General features: G+C 37.6%; 1 protein-coding gene across 1 annotated transcript in view; it reads left to right on the forward strand.

Moving 5' to 3' along the window:
• The window catches only part of LOC306847273 (thrombospondin type-1 domain-containing protein 7A-like), a 121441-nt gene that overhangs the window by 35367 nt on the left and 68478 nt on the right, over window positions 1–17596 (forward strand). Inside the window, exons 2-3 of the mRNA XM_079381122.1 lie at window positions 5852–6785; window positions 12026–12274. Of these exons, the coding sequence (XP_079237248.1) occupies window positions 5852–6785; window positions 12026–12274 (1183 nt within the window). The remainder of the gene's footprint in view (window positions 1–5851; window positions 6786–12025; window positions 12275–17596) is intronic.

Genomic DNA, 17596 nt, shown 5'->3' on the forward strand with positions numbered 1-17596 from the left:
TTGTCATTTTATCTTTTTGGGGTTGGTTGTAAAGCATTTTGTTTCACTAGGTGAACAGATAAAAGCAGACAGATAAAGCAGCAGAGTTGCAGTGGTTATATTGCATTTCATGATTAATCAAACCATGAGCATTTTGACTTCAACAACTGAAGATGGAAAAGTCTATGAACGTCCCTGTAGGAAAGAAAATCACAGATGAGATATTCCTCTTTAGAAAAAGATTCTATTAATCTAGATTTTCAGAAGAGATGTCAACAAAGTCTTTCTCTGTGCTCAGGTTTTCTAAAATAATGCTAGAAATCTATTTTTTTTTTTTTTTTTCATGGTGCAACTTAATGTAGTCAGATGGTATATATTTTTGAATAAAGTTAGTTACCACATATTTTATAGCTCTATACCAGGGATCCTCAAATCTGGCCCACGAGATCCACTTTCCTCCAGAGTTTAGCTCTAACCCTAATCAAACACACCTGAGCATGCTAATCAGTGTCTTCAAGATCATTAGAAAATCCCAGGTAGGTGAGTTTGATCAGGGGTCGGAGCTAAACTCTGAAGCAGATTGACCCTCCGGGGAAAGATTTGAGGAACCCTGCTCTATACTCTTACTAGCTGTAAAAATGTTCGGATTTGTGTATTTTTATTTTTATAAGGAACTTTAGGACAAATGAGACCTATACAAGAAACAACAGCGAGAACTCTAAGTCTCCTGAGATAACAAAGAGCAACTTCTGAGCAATAAAATAACATTGTTAGCAAAAATCAGTGACATCCTTGTGACTGACATTGTATCACTCTACAACACAAAAAAATGCTCTAACCAGCTATCATTCAACCAGGAAAAGGAATACAGGCAAATCCAGAAGACTGTGTAAAGCAATTTGTGGCTAATAGACTCCGCAGCAAGCTTTTGAAAAGGCTTAGAGTGTCTACTGTGATCAAAAAGAGATTCAACATGAATAAGAAAAAGGGATCAAATATTTTATGACTCCTATATGGTTGTCTCGGGTGTAGCCGATGTCTTGATATTAAATGTGTAGGTGAAAGTTTGAGCTGTTCATGATATTATTAGTTATCAGCCCAACTTCAGTATTTCTCTGTGGGTAGTAGGGCTGCACGGTCAATCGAAAAAAAAATCATGATCTCGATTCATACATAAATTCGATCTCATTTTTAAATGACGGCGATTCACTTCCGTGTATTATTATTGTTAATGTTCTCTTATGTTCAACAACTTAAAGCTTTAAAATTATTCACTTTAAGGGGTCTAAAATAAAGAAAAGAGACAATTTTTTGTTACTCCAGCACTTTATTATACTGAATGTCCTGTGGTTTTTTTGTTTTGTTTTTTGTACTTGAGTGCAATACATTTTGGTTGAAAAAATGAGAATCGTGTAAGAGAATCGTGATCTCAATTCCCATGGAGAAAAATCGTGATTCACATTTTAGCAAGAATCGTGCAGCCCTAGTGGGTAGCAGATAAGACTCTACTGTCCTCATTCGACAGTGATTCTCACCACTGTCTGAGACTGAGTCTGATAAAAGACTGCAGAGAATTATATATTTTTCCCCCTTTGACAGAAAATATCATGCAATTTACTGGAATAACATTTTAACTTTGTAATCGTGCCGATCTAAACAATAGTCATTGGTTGAAACGTGTGACCTTTTCCTAGTTCTTCATCATGTGAGTGTCTGGAGCGCATGAATGCCAAGCGTCTGCCCAGCATGCTCCCATTTTCTAAAGCCTCTGTATCCAGCCAAGCTGGTATGGAGCAACATTTCACGGTGTTTTACATTTCCCTGGTAAATGCCAGATTTAGCTGGCCCACCTGGCACCACAGGAAATACCAAATTGGGGATGGGGAGAGGATACAAAAGAGAAACTATTTTACATTCGAGCAGTCGCCTTCCCTCCATCTCTCTTTCTTCTATTCTTCTCAGTCTTCTCATCCTCAGAAAGTTAAAGCTGACTACTGTACCTAATCATATCTGTGAAAAACACATCTCATAACCTTCAACAATCACTCGCTTCTCTTCACTGAACTAATGAAGGCCTATGAGAATTTGCATTTGATTAAAAATGAAAAACTAAATTAATTGTATAATGGATTTCTTGTACTCATGGGATAATATTTGAGCTAAATGTAATTGCTTTGAAAAAGCTTCCTTTGATTTATTATATCAAGAGTTCCATAACTGTTTTGCAATTGATGTGCAGTCATTCCATCATTCTTATAAAAAATAAAAAAAATACCTTTTTATAATGACTGGTTGATAGGGCATTATAGATCCTGTTTTCGGCTACCAAATATATCAGTACACCAGTCATGTCGGCAGTTTTTCATTAGTGAGTCAATGAATCATTATTTAAATTTTTTTTTTTTTTGTCTCAAACCGTTTCATCATTCATCAAACTGAATCATTCACTCAACTGATTCGATCAAAAACACAGATTCATACAAGAATGAATGAAATATTTCTTTCTGAGTGAACTACTGACTCTGTCAGTCCGTCCGATTACGTCAAAAACATCTTAAGTCATTGAATCATTCATGAAACCTATTTGTTCAAAACAGATTAATCAGAGTCAATTAATTGTGCATTCATTGGCTTAGTTTGGACCTATCTACATTGACAGAAAAAAAACAAAACAAAAACATGAAATAAACGGTAATATCTATAAGTTACGTAATTTCCTTGAATTGTGAAAAAGCAATGTCATACTCCCAATTGCTCCGTTGGTCTGGATATCAGCATGGTTGTAATTATCTGTAGCAATCAGTATTCAAAACAACAACTTTCTACCTTGCAGCTCTCTAAATAGCTTAATGAATTTTCAGAAATTGAGTTACATTTAAGTGAAAACCATGTTTGCATCTGTTAACGGCCAGTTCTTACGCCATATGTGTGTATATTTGGGCCATGTTTGTGTGATAGGAGATAATAAAAATCAGTGAGTGGCAGGTGGATGAGCAGACAGGGAAACTGATGAGATCTTTTACTGATGCCCTGTGGCTGTAGATCTAACAGCTGGAGCAACGGCTTACAAACAAAGAAGTCTTATCTACCATAAACCTCTCTCCTTCTTTTATCCGTCTTCTGCCATCTTGTTTTCCCTTATTTATTCCCACATCCCTGCCTTTTCCATCTCTTTTCATTTAATATACCACATCCACGGTAACCTTTACGGATGGAAATGAATTTGCTATCTTCCGTCCTTTCTAAAATTTGTGGGCATGACTCTATCATGCTCCTGTGATGTGCCGCCCAGTCGTGCATAGTGTTTTGCTGTCGTCTCCCTGGTGTCCCCTGGCCTGTAGATGACCACATCACCCTGTGACATACTCATAAATTATTTTGAGCACCTGCAGCTGCAGGCGTTGTGAATGAAGAAGCTCTTGCTGGCTCTCTCTGGGGAGCTCCATTATGCTTCCTCTACAAACACATGCAGTTGTTTATGAGAGAGCTACTGAAATGAGCTGCACTGTTAAACAGCCAATCAGAGCAGAGCTCAACATTGAGCCGCACTGTGAAACAGCCAGTCAGAGCAGAGCTCAACATTATTATTCATGACCATTCCAAATAAGCCAATAACAGACCGTTTCATTCTGGGGAGAAATCTTATGGTTGTAAATCGACATGTAAAACTGTTTCTGGACAATTTTTACCCTAACCTAAGCCACATACCTTCTATGTAGATATCAGAGAACAATTTAAAATATTGTATCAATGCATTCTATGGCACCTTTCACCCACAAGGTTATGTTTTGAGTGTTTAATGCAGACATGTTCACTTGTGTGGAATTTTAATCTTCCTTCTTGCTCTCAAAATAAAATTGCTCGATTTACCCATAAAAAAAAAGAGTTTACAGTGGCTAACCATGTGACAAACTGCTTGTGGAACAAGTCAGAAATTACTCACCGCTAGTTTTTTATTAAATCAGAATGTTGTATTGGGGAAAAAAAAGACTACATGTGAGTGTATGGAGCATATGAAAATATTTTTCCGGTGTTTGAGATCATTTGGTTTGTGGTGGCTACGTCTGTTGTATCCGAAGCAGTTTCTTGTGGTCGGTATCGATCTGTATTGACCTGGTCCTTGTGGTTGCAGCTGTTGGCTTATTTAGCCCGCTGCTTCTTCCGTTGACATTTACATCGGCCTGTCTCGTCCTTATCGAGTGGAGTCATAAAGTAGGTCTTCAAATGGCCTTCTTTTCTATGAAATAAATCACCCCTTGGCCGAGGCACCTTAAAAAAAACGGTACCAGAGCACACAATGAACCACTGTAGTCAGAGAGAGAAGATTATTTCGAGAAGATCTCTGCCCGTGCTTCACAATCAAATGAAATGACCTCAGGTGATGGTTATGGAATACCATATGAGAATGAGAAATATGAGAATAGAGATGCAATATAACACTTCATCACTTGGTATAAAATGCTTTTTTCCTTCATGACCTCAGTAAATAGTCAAACTGAATTTCAGTTCATCTGTCAGCTCGCTTTGATTTACTGCATTAGACTGTGTGCTTATGTCTCTAGTGCTCTGTAGAGACTGAAAAATTGGAAGATGCAGAGGAAATGGTAGTTTAAGGGTACTACTTTAGCTTAGAATAACCCATCCTCCTGACACAAACAAAAATATTACTACTAGACCAATGATTCATAAAGGATAGATCGCCAAGAAGTGAAAATTCTGTCATTTTTTACTCACCCTCATCTCATTTAAAATCTCTTTGGTTTTCTTTCTTCTTACTCCTTTCTTTGTCCAAAACAACACTGGAACCCACTGACTTTCATTGTATGGACAAAACAGTTAAAACATGTTTCAGAACATGCATACAGATTTGGAACAACTTGAGGGTGAGTAAATAATGGCAGAATGTTAATTTTTTTTGATTAACTATCCTAATAATAGTGAGCTGCTGCTTCATGTATATGTCCTCTGTCCAACAAAGTCTCAGGGACTGACAGTGGCAGAAGTAGTCAGATTTTATGTAGTAAGTTATCAAATTAAATGTCACAATCACAATACATATGCACTTGAGTGCTTGAATTGGTCCCTCAAGTAACTGTGTAAAACTCAGTGTTCTGTTGAAAATATAATTTTAATTATTTTGGGCCTTTCTGGGAATGGATCATTTTTGTGGGACTTTGTAATTTGTAACTGTATTAATACTCTAGGTACTAATATTGTACCTTTTAGGGGTAGATAAGGAGCAGAGTTTAAGGATACTGCCCCAAACTGTTGTACTCATTTAAATTTATTTAGATTTTTAATATTAAATTTTTTTTATATTAAATGTTTTATTTTAAGTATTTTTATTATTATGAACATAGCGATATTTAATGAAACACAATTAAATAGAATTTCAGCTTAATCTAATTAATATTCATGAGAGTTTGCCTTTCTTCTTGTCATGTCAAAACCAGCATGTGCGGAAAGCACCAATTTTTAAAACAACATGACGGCCTCTTTCTTTATTCTCCCTGTACTCTGTGACCCTCTCCACAAAAATGTCTCTGGCACACTGTGAAATCCATCAATAAAATCAGCTTGTCTTCACTACCACAACCCCCTAGAGTGTTTTGAATTATGGAGTCCCTGGGAATACAAGAATATTGATTGAGACAATGGGCATTTGACTCATCCTGGCTGCTCATGTCCTGTTTTTCACTCTATTTAAAGTCTTAAGTGCATGCAGGTTGCAGACATTAATTATGACATGTACAGGAAGTGAAACCGGATGTGATCAGGATATTGAACACGAGCGCAAATCAAGACTGACATCTGTTCATGAGGCTTTTACTGAATTGTAAAGTTGTTTCTTCTGTCTCCATCTCTCTTTTAGGGCCATGGGGTAGGTGCATGGGCAGCGAGTGTGGTCCGGGAGGAAGTCAAAGCCGAGCGGTATGGTGTGCCCATTCCGAGGGCTGGACCACGTTACACACCAACTGCCAGCAGTCGGAGCGACCCAGCAACCAACAGAGCTGCTTCCGGGTGTGCGATTGGCACAAAGAGCTGTACGACTGGCAACTAGGGGCCTGGAACCAGTGCGTGCCGGTGTCTATGCGCAGTGCAGGCATGCCAAGGCCAGCGGAGTGCACTCGGGGCGAAGAGGGCATCCAGACGCGGGAAGTGGGCTGCGTGTACAAATCGGATGGCGTTCCTGCAGAAGATGCCATCTGTGAGTACTTTGAGCCCAAGCCACGGTTAGAGCAGGCTTGCCTTATCCCGTGCCCACGCGACTGCGTGGTGTCCGAATTCTCCCCATGGACGTCCTGCTCTAAGAGTTGTGGGATGGGCCTGCAGAACCGCTTGCGGTGGGTTCTAGCCCCGCCCCTTTTTGGCGGTTTGGCTTGCCCCAACCTCACAGAGTTCCACACCTGCCAGCCGGGCCCCTGCGAGGGCGAGGAAAGCCTACACAGCCTGAGGGTGGGTCCTTGGGGCCCCTGCATGGCTTCGCCTATACGACAGACCCGAGAAGCCAGAGAGCCCAAACGTGAACGGAAAGCAATGCGAGATCGACAGGCCAGACAGGAACGCCAGGGCAAGCGTCGCAAGAACAAAGAGAATAAAGAGGTGAAGGAAAACAAAGAACGTGTGAAGGACAGGGTCAGGGTGAAGGGAAGGATGAGGGACCCTGAGACCCGAGAGCTCATCAAAAAGAAGAGGACGAGGAATCGTCAGAACCGCCAGGGGTTGAAGTTCTGGGACCTGCAGGTGGGCTACCAGACCCGGGAGGTGACATGTGTTCACCGGAGCGGAAGCACAGCGGCGCTCAGGTCAGCCTCTTCTTCTTTACCTTGTGTTCATGCATGATTTGGTTATTAAATTGTTATTCTTTCAGAGTCATCTTTCTGTGTGGAAAACAGCGATTTGCTTTGGTTTGTTAATATATTGTTTGAATGTAGTAGAAGCTATAGCAATCAACAGTTTATCTAGTCTGTTTTTTTTTTCTTTTATCAATGCCAGTTAGATATTTGGATCTAAGGTTTGATAATAATACAGCTTTTCCAATTCGATTCCAATTCAACAGGCTCTGAAAACGTTTACATTTGATTCAATTCTGATTCAGTAGTCAGCTAATGTTGTAAGATATGCAAGGACTTTTATTGAATAAATTACAAAAATCTTCATTAAAAAAAACTTTTTCAAATTAATGATAATAAAATTTGTCTTTTTTTATAATATGAAAAATGTATATACTACCATTTGGAAGTTTGAGGTGATTTAAGATTTGTTTTTGTTTTTAAAATAAGTCTCTTTTTCACACAGACTGCATTTATTTGATAAAAAATACAGTAAAAACTGTAATATTGTGAAATATTAAAACAATTTTAAAACGGTTCTATTTTATTATAGAATTCATTCCTCTGATGGCAAAGCTGAAATTTCAGCAGCCATTACGCCAGTCTTCAGTGTCACGTGATCCTTCAGAAATCATTCTAATATGCTGATTTGGTGCTCAAGAATTTTATTATTATTATTATTATTATTATTATTAATAATGTTTAAAAACAGGATTCTTAGAAGAGTTTTTAAAAAACAGCATTTATTTGAAGTAGAAATTATAATTTACATTATAAATTAATGGTAGAATTGTATGTGTTTTTTGCTGAATAAGACTTAATTTCTCTCAAAAATAAAAATCTTACTGCCCCCCCCAAATTTGAACAGTAGTGTATATCTATTAAAAATAAGTCAATTATTAAAATCAACAGAGATGTCCACACTACTGCGAGATTGTTTAAATGAAGGTGGTAATTAATCTCAAAATCAATATGTGTACCCAACCCTAACAGAAAGATGTCAACACAGGAAAGATAACTGAGATCATTGAGCCATTTCATGGGGGTTTAAGGGACAACATAAATACAGACTTACTGACCTTATCAACTTAGTCATCGTATGTTGATACTGCCTCCTTCCCACCTCCAGTGTTTCTGCTGTTCTCTCCTTGAGGTGTGAAAGCTGGTCAGTCTTCTGTTCCTGTGTGTGAGAGAAAAAGTATAAGAGAGCAGAGAGGCAACAATGTCTGTTTTAGACCACAGGGATATGACAAGTCTGCTTTTCCCAGCACATATACTCCACGACATAAACTCTCCTTCAGTGCAATATGCTCTTTCTCTCTCTCACACACACACGCAAGACAAAAAAACAGACTTCATTCAAAGCACAAGACACCACCGCACATGTATACTTAATGTCTAACTCATGTTTTCAAGTTGTTTGTTGATATTTTATTCTCCACATTACAGCTTTAGCAAAGTTAACAAGGTGCTTCACAGAAAGACATGTAGTAGCTTATAGATCCTGAGGGCTATTAATATTAACTAGAGGAATGTTCTCAAATGTATTCTTAGTTTTTATCTATTTATGCATGTTCTTTGCTCATAGACTGCACTGCATGTTAACAATCCGAACTGCAATGCTCATTTAATCTGGTACCTAGGTTATAATTTCCCTCTCTTTTGAGGATTGTGGAGTATGATAACTGACATTTTAAACAGTTCTTGCAGTGGAGTTTCCCCCAAGGAAGTTTCTGAGAGTCTGTCAGTAATAGACTGACTAGAGAGAGAAATCTCATTTACAGAGCCATGCTCTCATATCAATATTATGACTCAAGCCCATTGCCTTCCCATCATTCCATCACCTATTAGTAACTGCCTGCCCAGAATGTAATTGCGTCATTCTAAGATTTAATGGTCATCTTGCTTCCGAAATGTCTCTCATCATTTTCCTATCAATTTTCAGCTATACCAGTAAGTAGTTTTATGCAACTGATAATATGGCCTTTTTTATGCCAACTGGTTTTCTGTTACATGTTTGCTCAGCCTGTCATTAAGATTGTCTTTTATTGAAGTTTCATTAACACGTTTGATTCGAAAAGCATGTTATGCTTGCATCTCCAATGCATGTCCTCATTTTGTCTCACATGGTGAACTTGTAATCTGCTTTAGTTGAAGAGATATTGTCAAGTGAAATGGGAATATCACTACAAGCAACTTTAGACTTTCAGAGTGAATTTCAGCAAAGCAACAGACCCGTCAACACCCACTTTAATTGTGTTTTTGTGAAGAGGTTTTCAGAAGCCCTGGATCAAATGTATGAAATGGCAAGGTCAGAAACAAGAAAGCATCAAAATCAGATCTCGCAGTGCAGTAAATGTCTAACCAAAATTAATAGTCAAACCAAATTAATAGTTGCTTGATTATGCTTGATTATGCTTTTAATTTTTACTCTGGAAAAAAGTTTCTTTATGGGCTCATTATCATTTCCAAACATCTCAGATTATGCATTGGCTTTAAAGGGATAGTTCACCCAAAAATGAAAATTATGATTTACTCATCCTGAAGCCATCCTAGGTTTATGACTTTATTCTTTCAGACGAATACAATTGTTGAGTTGTACTAAAAAATGTCCTGGCTCTTCCAAGCTGTATAATGGCAGTGAATGGTGGTCGAGATTTTGAAGCCCAAAAAAGTGCGTTTATCCATCATAAAGTACTCCACGTGGCAAATGGAGATGTGCAGAGGAGAAAGCAAAGCAAAACAGCAGTCATAAATTAGAAGTACAAAACGAGGATTTATAAAGGAAAATGTCAGAGGATTTCCATATAAGCCAAGAGGAGACTGGTTTTCCTTAGCTGTAAACAAAACTTGGTTCTCGCGAGACTAGCATATTCTCACCAGAGTTTATGCTACACCTATGTCCTACATCAGGGGTCGGCAAGTAAATTTGGCATCGGGCCAAAAAAACAAATATTTCACCGCTAGATGGTGGGCCAGAATGTAGTCAAAGGATAATTTAAGATATTAATTGATGAAAAATGCAACCAGAATTGCTTGTGACTGGCTGTTACAGTGTATTTTGTAACTGGTAGTGAGCTGGTTACTCCAGCCACATTTGTGTGGCGGTGTCCGATCGGAGTATGTGAGTGGAGTGAAGCGTCAACAATTTCCCCTCCGCGCTCCTAGCATTTAATAATTACTCCACTCCAGCTCCGGTCCACGCTCACTGCTACCAGAAACACCGCTCCACATCTAAAGTATTTCAGTATATTTGAAATATCACAGTTCTATGGAAGCCCGTTTCCGCCACTGAATAAAAAATAAAAAAAAGTTTATTGCGACTTTTTATCTCACAATTCAGACTTTATTTTCCACAGAATTGTGAGATATAAACTCGCAATTGCGAGTTATAAAGTCAGAATTGCGAGTCCAGTTTTTAGGGGGGAAAAAGACTGTGTTCTCAGAATTGCGAGTTTATATCTCAGAATTCTAACTATTTAACTCGCAAGTGCGAGTTTATATCACGCAATTCTGAGAAAAAAAAAAGTCGGCTGTCAGCTGAAAATATTCAGAAGGCACAAATAAATTCCTTGAGAAATATAACTTCCCGGCTCGCTCATGTCCACTGCAGTCATCATAGCCTTCACATTCTTTCTGATTTGAGTGATCCTTTTACTATCTAGCTAGCTAAATATGTTTAACATGTGAATTCTTGCTAAATATGCAGTTATATTACGGGTCGTTGGCATGAACTGTACTTGTGCCACTTGCGTTCCGCTCCGCTCACATACTCTGATCGTGAGTAACTGTTGCTGTCATGACAGATTTATTTCAGAAACAGGCGCTATCAAAATAATCTGGCTACGGGCGCGGGCCAGATATTATTGCTGGCGGGCCACTTTTGGCCCGCGGGCCGCCTGTTGCTGACCACTGTCCTACATCATCCGCTCTCTTGTGAACACATCTCGACCCCCGTTCATTTTTTAATATAACTCTGATTGTATTTGATTGTATTGAAAGAAGAAGGTCATATACACCTAGTATGGCATCAGGGTGAGTAAATAATGGGGTAATTTTCATTTTTGGTTGAACTATCCCTTTAATGCCAGTCTGAGGTGGACGTAACGGTGGTGTAAATGACGCTTTAAAAGCATCCTAAATACACAATTAAATAAAATTTTACACTTTTTGGAGAAATTGAAAGCAAACTTGATTGGAAATGACTAAATGCAAGTTTAGGTTAAAAACATATTAATTGTTCTTGATTTGTAATGAAAATTACATCACAACTGAGGGACAGTCATAATATAATATTTTTAATATGTGTAAAAAAAATGTTTATTTAAATTTTTTCAACATTTAAATATGAATTTTCTTATTGTGTTCAAACTATATTTAAATATGAATTTTCTTATTGTCTTCAAAGTCACATCGAAGACAATGTAAACCTATGCCATCTATACATAAAATGTTTAAAAAGTAGGACAAATTTGAATGTGGCACAAAATTGCCCTACGTTAAACAGACATGCTGCAGTGGCACTTAAATAAATATAAACCTTGTAATAGCTTCTTAAACATGTAGTTAAGCCACACACAGATATATGAACAGGAATGGCCTCTGCCTTGATTTAATTCAACAGCCTTTGACATCAACGACGTGATCTGTGAACCAACCAAGCCTCTGACTGATTAAGACAAATGAGTTCTTGCTTACATGTCGTGTAGAAGCTCTAGTGAGGACCACAGTCTCAATCATAACAACCCCCAAAGCCAGGCCGTCATTTGATGCCTCTTAATTAAAATTCATGGAAGTCATAGTTTGATACATATCTAAATTGAATCGCAATCTGTAGTAACTGCAGTGAGATAGAAATTAAAGAACATTGCTGAGGAAAACTGGTGAGATACAAGGTCAGAATGATAGCAGCATTAAGAGTATCTCTATTATTGCATATATACAAAATGATATACAGTAATTGGATGGGATCGGTTGAAAACAGCTTGGTCAGGCTTGAGATGATAATTAGTTTTTCTTTTCTAACATTACAATTACTCAATATAAATTATAAGTAATAGCATCCCTTTCTTGTGGTGTTCAGAAATAGCAATGTTGTTGTTCATTCAGATGTCACAAAAGTGCAGACTTCAGAACAAGATGTTTCTGCAGTTTAGTTATAATAAATGTTAGATTAATTGATCAATAACAGACTTTATTGTGTGTCCCTACAGCCAGTGTAACCAGCAGACTCTTCCTGTGACATATCAAGCCTGTGTCATCCCAAAGGACTGTGAAGTGACCGAGTGGTCAGACTGGTCTGCCTGCTCAAAGGAGTGCTATGATCTGAATGGGCGTAAGGGACTGCGGACACGCACACGTCAGGTGAAGCAGTTCCCCGTGGGTGGAGGAGCTGAGTGTCCTGAATTGGAGGAGAGTGAACCGTGTTCTCCTCAAGGAGAAGGAATCCCGCCATGTATAGTGTAAGTGCAGCATCCATTCTGCTTTGGTGCTTGGATCATGACATTTATATGATATCTAATATTTAGCATTTACTGTAAGTGGTGTCCATATCTGATGCATCTAAAGATGCAGTTTGTTAACTGAGTAACTAAAAAGATTATGATGAAAAGATTATCAGTTAATATCCAAATTTTCGGGGTGATATTCAATATTATATTTTATATAAAAATGTAGTACTGTCAAACAATTAATCGCGGTTTACATAATATGTGTGTGTACTGTGTATATTTATTATGTATATATAAATACACACAGATGCATGTATATATTTAAGAAAAATTTTGCTTATATAATTAAATATAATATAAATTATATGAATATAAATATATACATGTAAATGCACTTAAATATTTTCAAAATATATATACTGTATGTGTGCACTGTGTATATATATATATATATACACACACATACACACACATACACACACATACACATACACATACACATACACATACACATACACATACACACACAATAAATATACACAGTACACATACACATACACACACAATAAATATACACAGTACACATTATGTAAACAAAATCTTTTATTTTGGATGTGATTAATCAGACAGCACTATACTCAATACAATTACCTTTTGAATTGTTCGAAACACTTTTTTTAAAGATCGTATTGCTTTTATTCAGCAAGAATGCATTAAATTCATTAAAAGTGACAGTGAAGTAATTTATGATTTCTATATCAAATATTTTTTTTTATTTTGAACATTAAAGAATCAAAGGATTCTTTAAGAGAGTCACAGTTTCTGCAAAAATTTTAAAATATAACTTTTTAAATATCAAAGCACAATATTAGAACAAATAAAAAATTTAAACAAATTAAAATAGAATTATTATAATTTTTTTTTTTTTTTACTTTAATGTTCCATAGTATTACTGTTTTAAAACTTACGGAAGTTACTGTTTTTATTGTATGTTTAATCAAACAAATGCAGCCCTGGTGAGTATATGAGACTTTAAACACATACACACAAAGTAAGTAAAATTTTTTAATAATAGGCCTGCAATTTTTGGTAATATCTCTCTCTGTATGCACGTCATCTGTTGGCGGCTTTTGGATAGCATGAATGTGTTAAAACACAGATGGAGGAGTGAAGGGGGGAACGAGGGTGGGGGTGAAGGTCCTGCTGGGGAAGTTGGAGAGATGGCAGCGGGTTGGTGGTTTGGCACAGCGCCACCCTGGAGGAGGTGAGCTGATGAATAGTGAATGTCTGAGAGGACAGGCCACACGCTGTCTAATCTGATCTCCCCCACAGATGGGCCCGTCCATTCCCCATCACTCATCACCTCGCTGCACTGGATCTCACCAGAGCGGAGTGTGTGCCCCTGTATTTGCTGGAGGTGAATGGTCCTCCTGTAGTGCTGACCCAGTGTGTGCCGGGCCGCGCTCTCTCACCAAACCCCACATGTGCTTTCACTGCTGTCACTGAGAATCCTTTACAGCAGGGGTTTATGACCAGACGTCCCCCAGAGTGAGATTCAGGTGGCCAAGAGTAGCTTGTAACCATTAAAATTTAATATTCACCTACTGTTAAGCATGTCGTAAATCTCTTAAAGGGATAGTTCATTAGATATAGTTTATTCACTCTTATGTTGTTCCATATAATTCAGTGTTGGAGAAGCTTTTGTGAAACTGTAATGTATCTCCATTTAGGTCAAGCTACTATTGAAATCCCTATTGTAACTATTCATTTTAATAATTATTGTATTTTTGCTACACTACAAACTAGTAACAAAATGTACTAATGTACATTGAAGCTTTGTAAAGGCAAAACAGTGTTGTTGTTTTTTTTCGTAATGCGAATGGCAGTATTAAACATAACATAAATTGATGCTAAGTACAAAGTTAAAATACAGCTTGTATTATTTTAAATGAATGGCAGGATTTAAGAGCTCAAATGCAACACAGGGATTTCTTTATTTGAGTTAAAAGTTTACAAAATTTTTAATCGTTATTCTCTTTAAATGTTTCTAATCGGGCACATTCACGTTAGCATACATTTGGGCTGTCAAAATGGCTGAAAAACAAAATTTTAATTTTGTACTTAAATATTATAAATATTCAAATTATATTAAAATTTAGTCCTGAGGCCACAAGAGGCCACATCGAGCAAAATATTACTAATGCATGCTTTTTTAAAGCAATAAAAAAACACCGCTATCTTTGAAAAAAAGTGCATAATGTTTAAAGTGCCCCTATTATGCCTTTTCGAATATTACCTTTCATGCAGTGTGTCATATAGCTGTATGTGAACATAACCTATCTGCAAAGTTGTGAAGCCGACAGTGCACAGTAAATAAAGTTATTGCCTGCGTTCCAATGTGCATATTATCCATCCTAAATTCTGTGTGATATTAGTTATTTTCAATACTATTTAGGGCAGATAGGGTGGATAGTACGCACATTGGCACGCAGGGGATTGTCTATCAAAAAAAAGAATCGTCAGGAATGTACGTCACAAAGTAACACATTTGCATAATGCTCGCCCACATTCTGGCGAACAATTTTCCCCGACAAACAGTCAAATTTCCGTGTGGTTAACATCATGTCGAGAAGACGCTGTATCCTACACTGTGAGACTAAATTTGTTTTGTCTCATCTTATAATTACCACAAACTTGACACTTACCACTGAGAAATGTCCTGCCTCCTGCTCTTGTTGATCAGCCACTCCAACCGTTTCCAAACTCCGGCTCGAATTGGTAAGGTACAATCTATACCAGGGATCCTCAAATCTGGCGCACAAGATCCACTTTCCTGCAGAGTTTAGCTCTAACCCTAATCAAACACACCTGAGCATGCTAATCAATGTCTTCAGGATCATTAGAAAATCACAGATAGGTGAGTTTGATCAGGGGTGGGGCTAAACTCTGCAGCGCATTGGCGCTCCAGGGCAAGATTTGAGGAACCCTGATCTATACTATCTTTTCTATGGCTGTGTCCAAATTCAGGGTCTGCATCCTTCGGAGTACTCATTTGAAGGATGTTACGTCACAGCGCCGCGACGAAGGCTGTCCAAATTCGTAGGATCCTTCAAATGCGGCCCACAAATACGTCCTCCTTTTCCCCGAATTGGAAGGATGGGTGTGGTGGATCCTTTCCCGTCCTACCTATCCCATAATTCTTTTCGGCAGAGCGTAATGGCGGACGAAGCGAGCGGTAGCGGAGTGGGAGAGGAGTTTCTCTGACAAAACAAGCTAAAGTTTATGCTTCGGCTCAATGAATTTGTAGGAGAAATTAGTAGAATACTTAAAAACAAATAAAAATAGGCTATAATGGCTTACCTGGACGTGACTGTCTTGTAGTCTGATATACAAAACTCTCCGACAACGAGCAAAGAAAGTATTTAATTTATTTAATTGCTTTATTTCTTCCAAAAGAATTAAAATGAGGAGAATAACTCTTTGTTTGTCCATTTTCCCGCTTCTTGCTTGGCGCTGTCACGGTTGCTAGGCGACAGGATATGAGCAACGGGTAAGGGAGGGAACTGAAAGAAGGGTAGGCTGTCCAAATTCACAAACACCGACTTCCGGGTTTTGCGGACGTCGGAGGATCCCTCCTCCTTCAACCGGGTAGGAAGGATCCTAAGGAGGATGCAGACCCTGAATTTGGACACAGTCTATGTATTGACAAGTCTTCTTCTTCTCAAGTTTAATGGCGGTTGGCAAACCAAACTTAAATGGTGCATTCCCGCCACCTACTGGATTGGAGTGTGGATAACTTTATGGTAGTAGTGACCTAAATCCTGTTACTTAAAAGAGTGTCTTTTAAGAAATTAAATACTACTTCATATATTTTAAATTGCTTTGGGCCATTACCTAATAATGCTTTGATAGAAAAAACTTCCATTTCCATTTCTCTTAATGCTTGAAATAATTTAAATCTTTCTCTTGCATAAGCCTCACATTTTAATAATACATGTTCTACTGTTTCCATATTTTCGGAACTACATTTGTCACAATACCCAGTCTGGTGTTTCCCAATCCTGACCATACTTTGATTTAGTAGACAATGGCCAATGCGCATTCTTGAAATTATAACATCCTTCCTCCTATTTCCAAAGTTTCTTCTTTCAAAACCAACTGTTCCTTGAATTTTGTATAAATGTCGACCCTTATTTCCACTGTCCCACTCCTTCTGCCATTTCTTCCTAATTTCCTTTGCTATTATACTTTTTATCTCAGTCTTACTCAATGCTATTGACAAGTCTCCTCTCCAGTCATTCTGTTATGGCAATGGCCGTTTCATTTCCGTCATGTGCTGTACGCGGTAGACCAATCACAAAGGACTGCGCAATCTGACCAATCACAGCAGCGAGGGCTCACGGAAAGGAGGGGTTTAGAGAGACTGATTCTTCGAACTGTTTCACACGAGTCGTTTACGAATCATTTAGAAATTAGGTAAAATTAAATAGATTTTTTGACCTTGAATGCATGTAAACCTGTTTTAGGAGACATATTAGCAGACCTAGAACAATATTAGCAACCTTAAAAATGGCATAATAGGGGCACTTTAAATTAATGTTTATAAACCATATTTAATTAAGTTGCTTTTTCATTTAAAAAACACGAGTTTCAGGGGATGGGGAAACCCACCATAAAGTCTCGAGACATGTTTTTAAAAGTTGAACTTAATGAATCGAACATTAATTTTACATGGCTTTCTAAACACGCTGCTCTCTTGTGAGTGCAACGGTGATAGAAGTCCCTCTAGAAAATGCGATAAATATGTGTTCTGTGTGAATTGCTTGGTTTCAGTTATGCCGTAAACGACATTGACATCCGCATTGATGTTCTCTTTTTCCGCAAAACAACGTAGCAGCGCCGCATCTAATGGGTTCAACTGGATAGGCTAAAAAAACATTAAAATACAATGACTCTTACATTGTCATTGCATCTTGTGTGCCACTGGTAAAACAGCCTGATGCACACATAAAATTCAAATGCAACGTTTTTGCATTCGAATGTGGATTTTTATTTTAAATTCGACGAATACTCGAAATTCGATTTTTTTTTTTTTTTTTTTTTTTTTTTTTTTTTTTTTTTTTTTTATTGACAGCCCTAGCATACATACAATTATGGTGCATTAAAAAACAACACATCTAGATTAGAATATTGTGAATGTTTGTCAAATCTATTTATTTGAATCTATTTAATTTAATTCATTAATAATTAATATATGTAAACGTATTAGGAATTACTTTGCTGGTGGTGCATTATGCTACTTAACTATTAACATGTACTATGCAGTGCATTACT

Source organism: Barbus barbus, assembly GCF_936440315.1.
Source record: "Barbus barbus genome assembly, chromosome: 27".
NCBI lineage: Eukaryota > Metazoa > Chordata > Actinopteri > Cypriniformes > Cyprinidae > Barbus > Barbus barbus.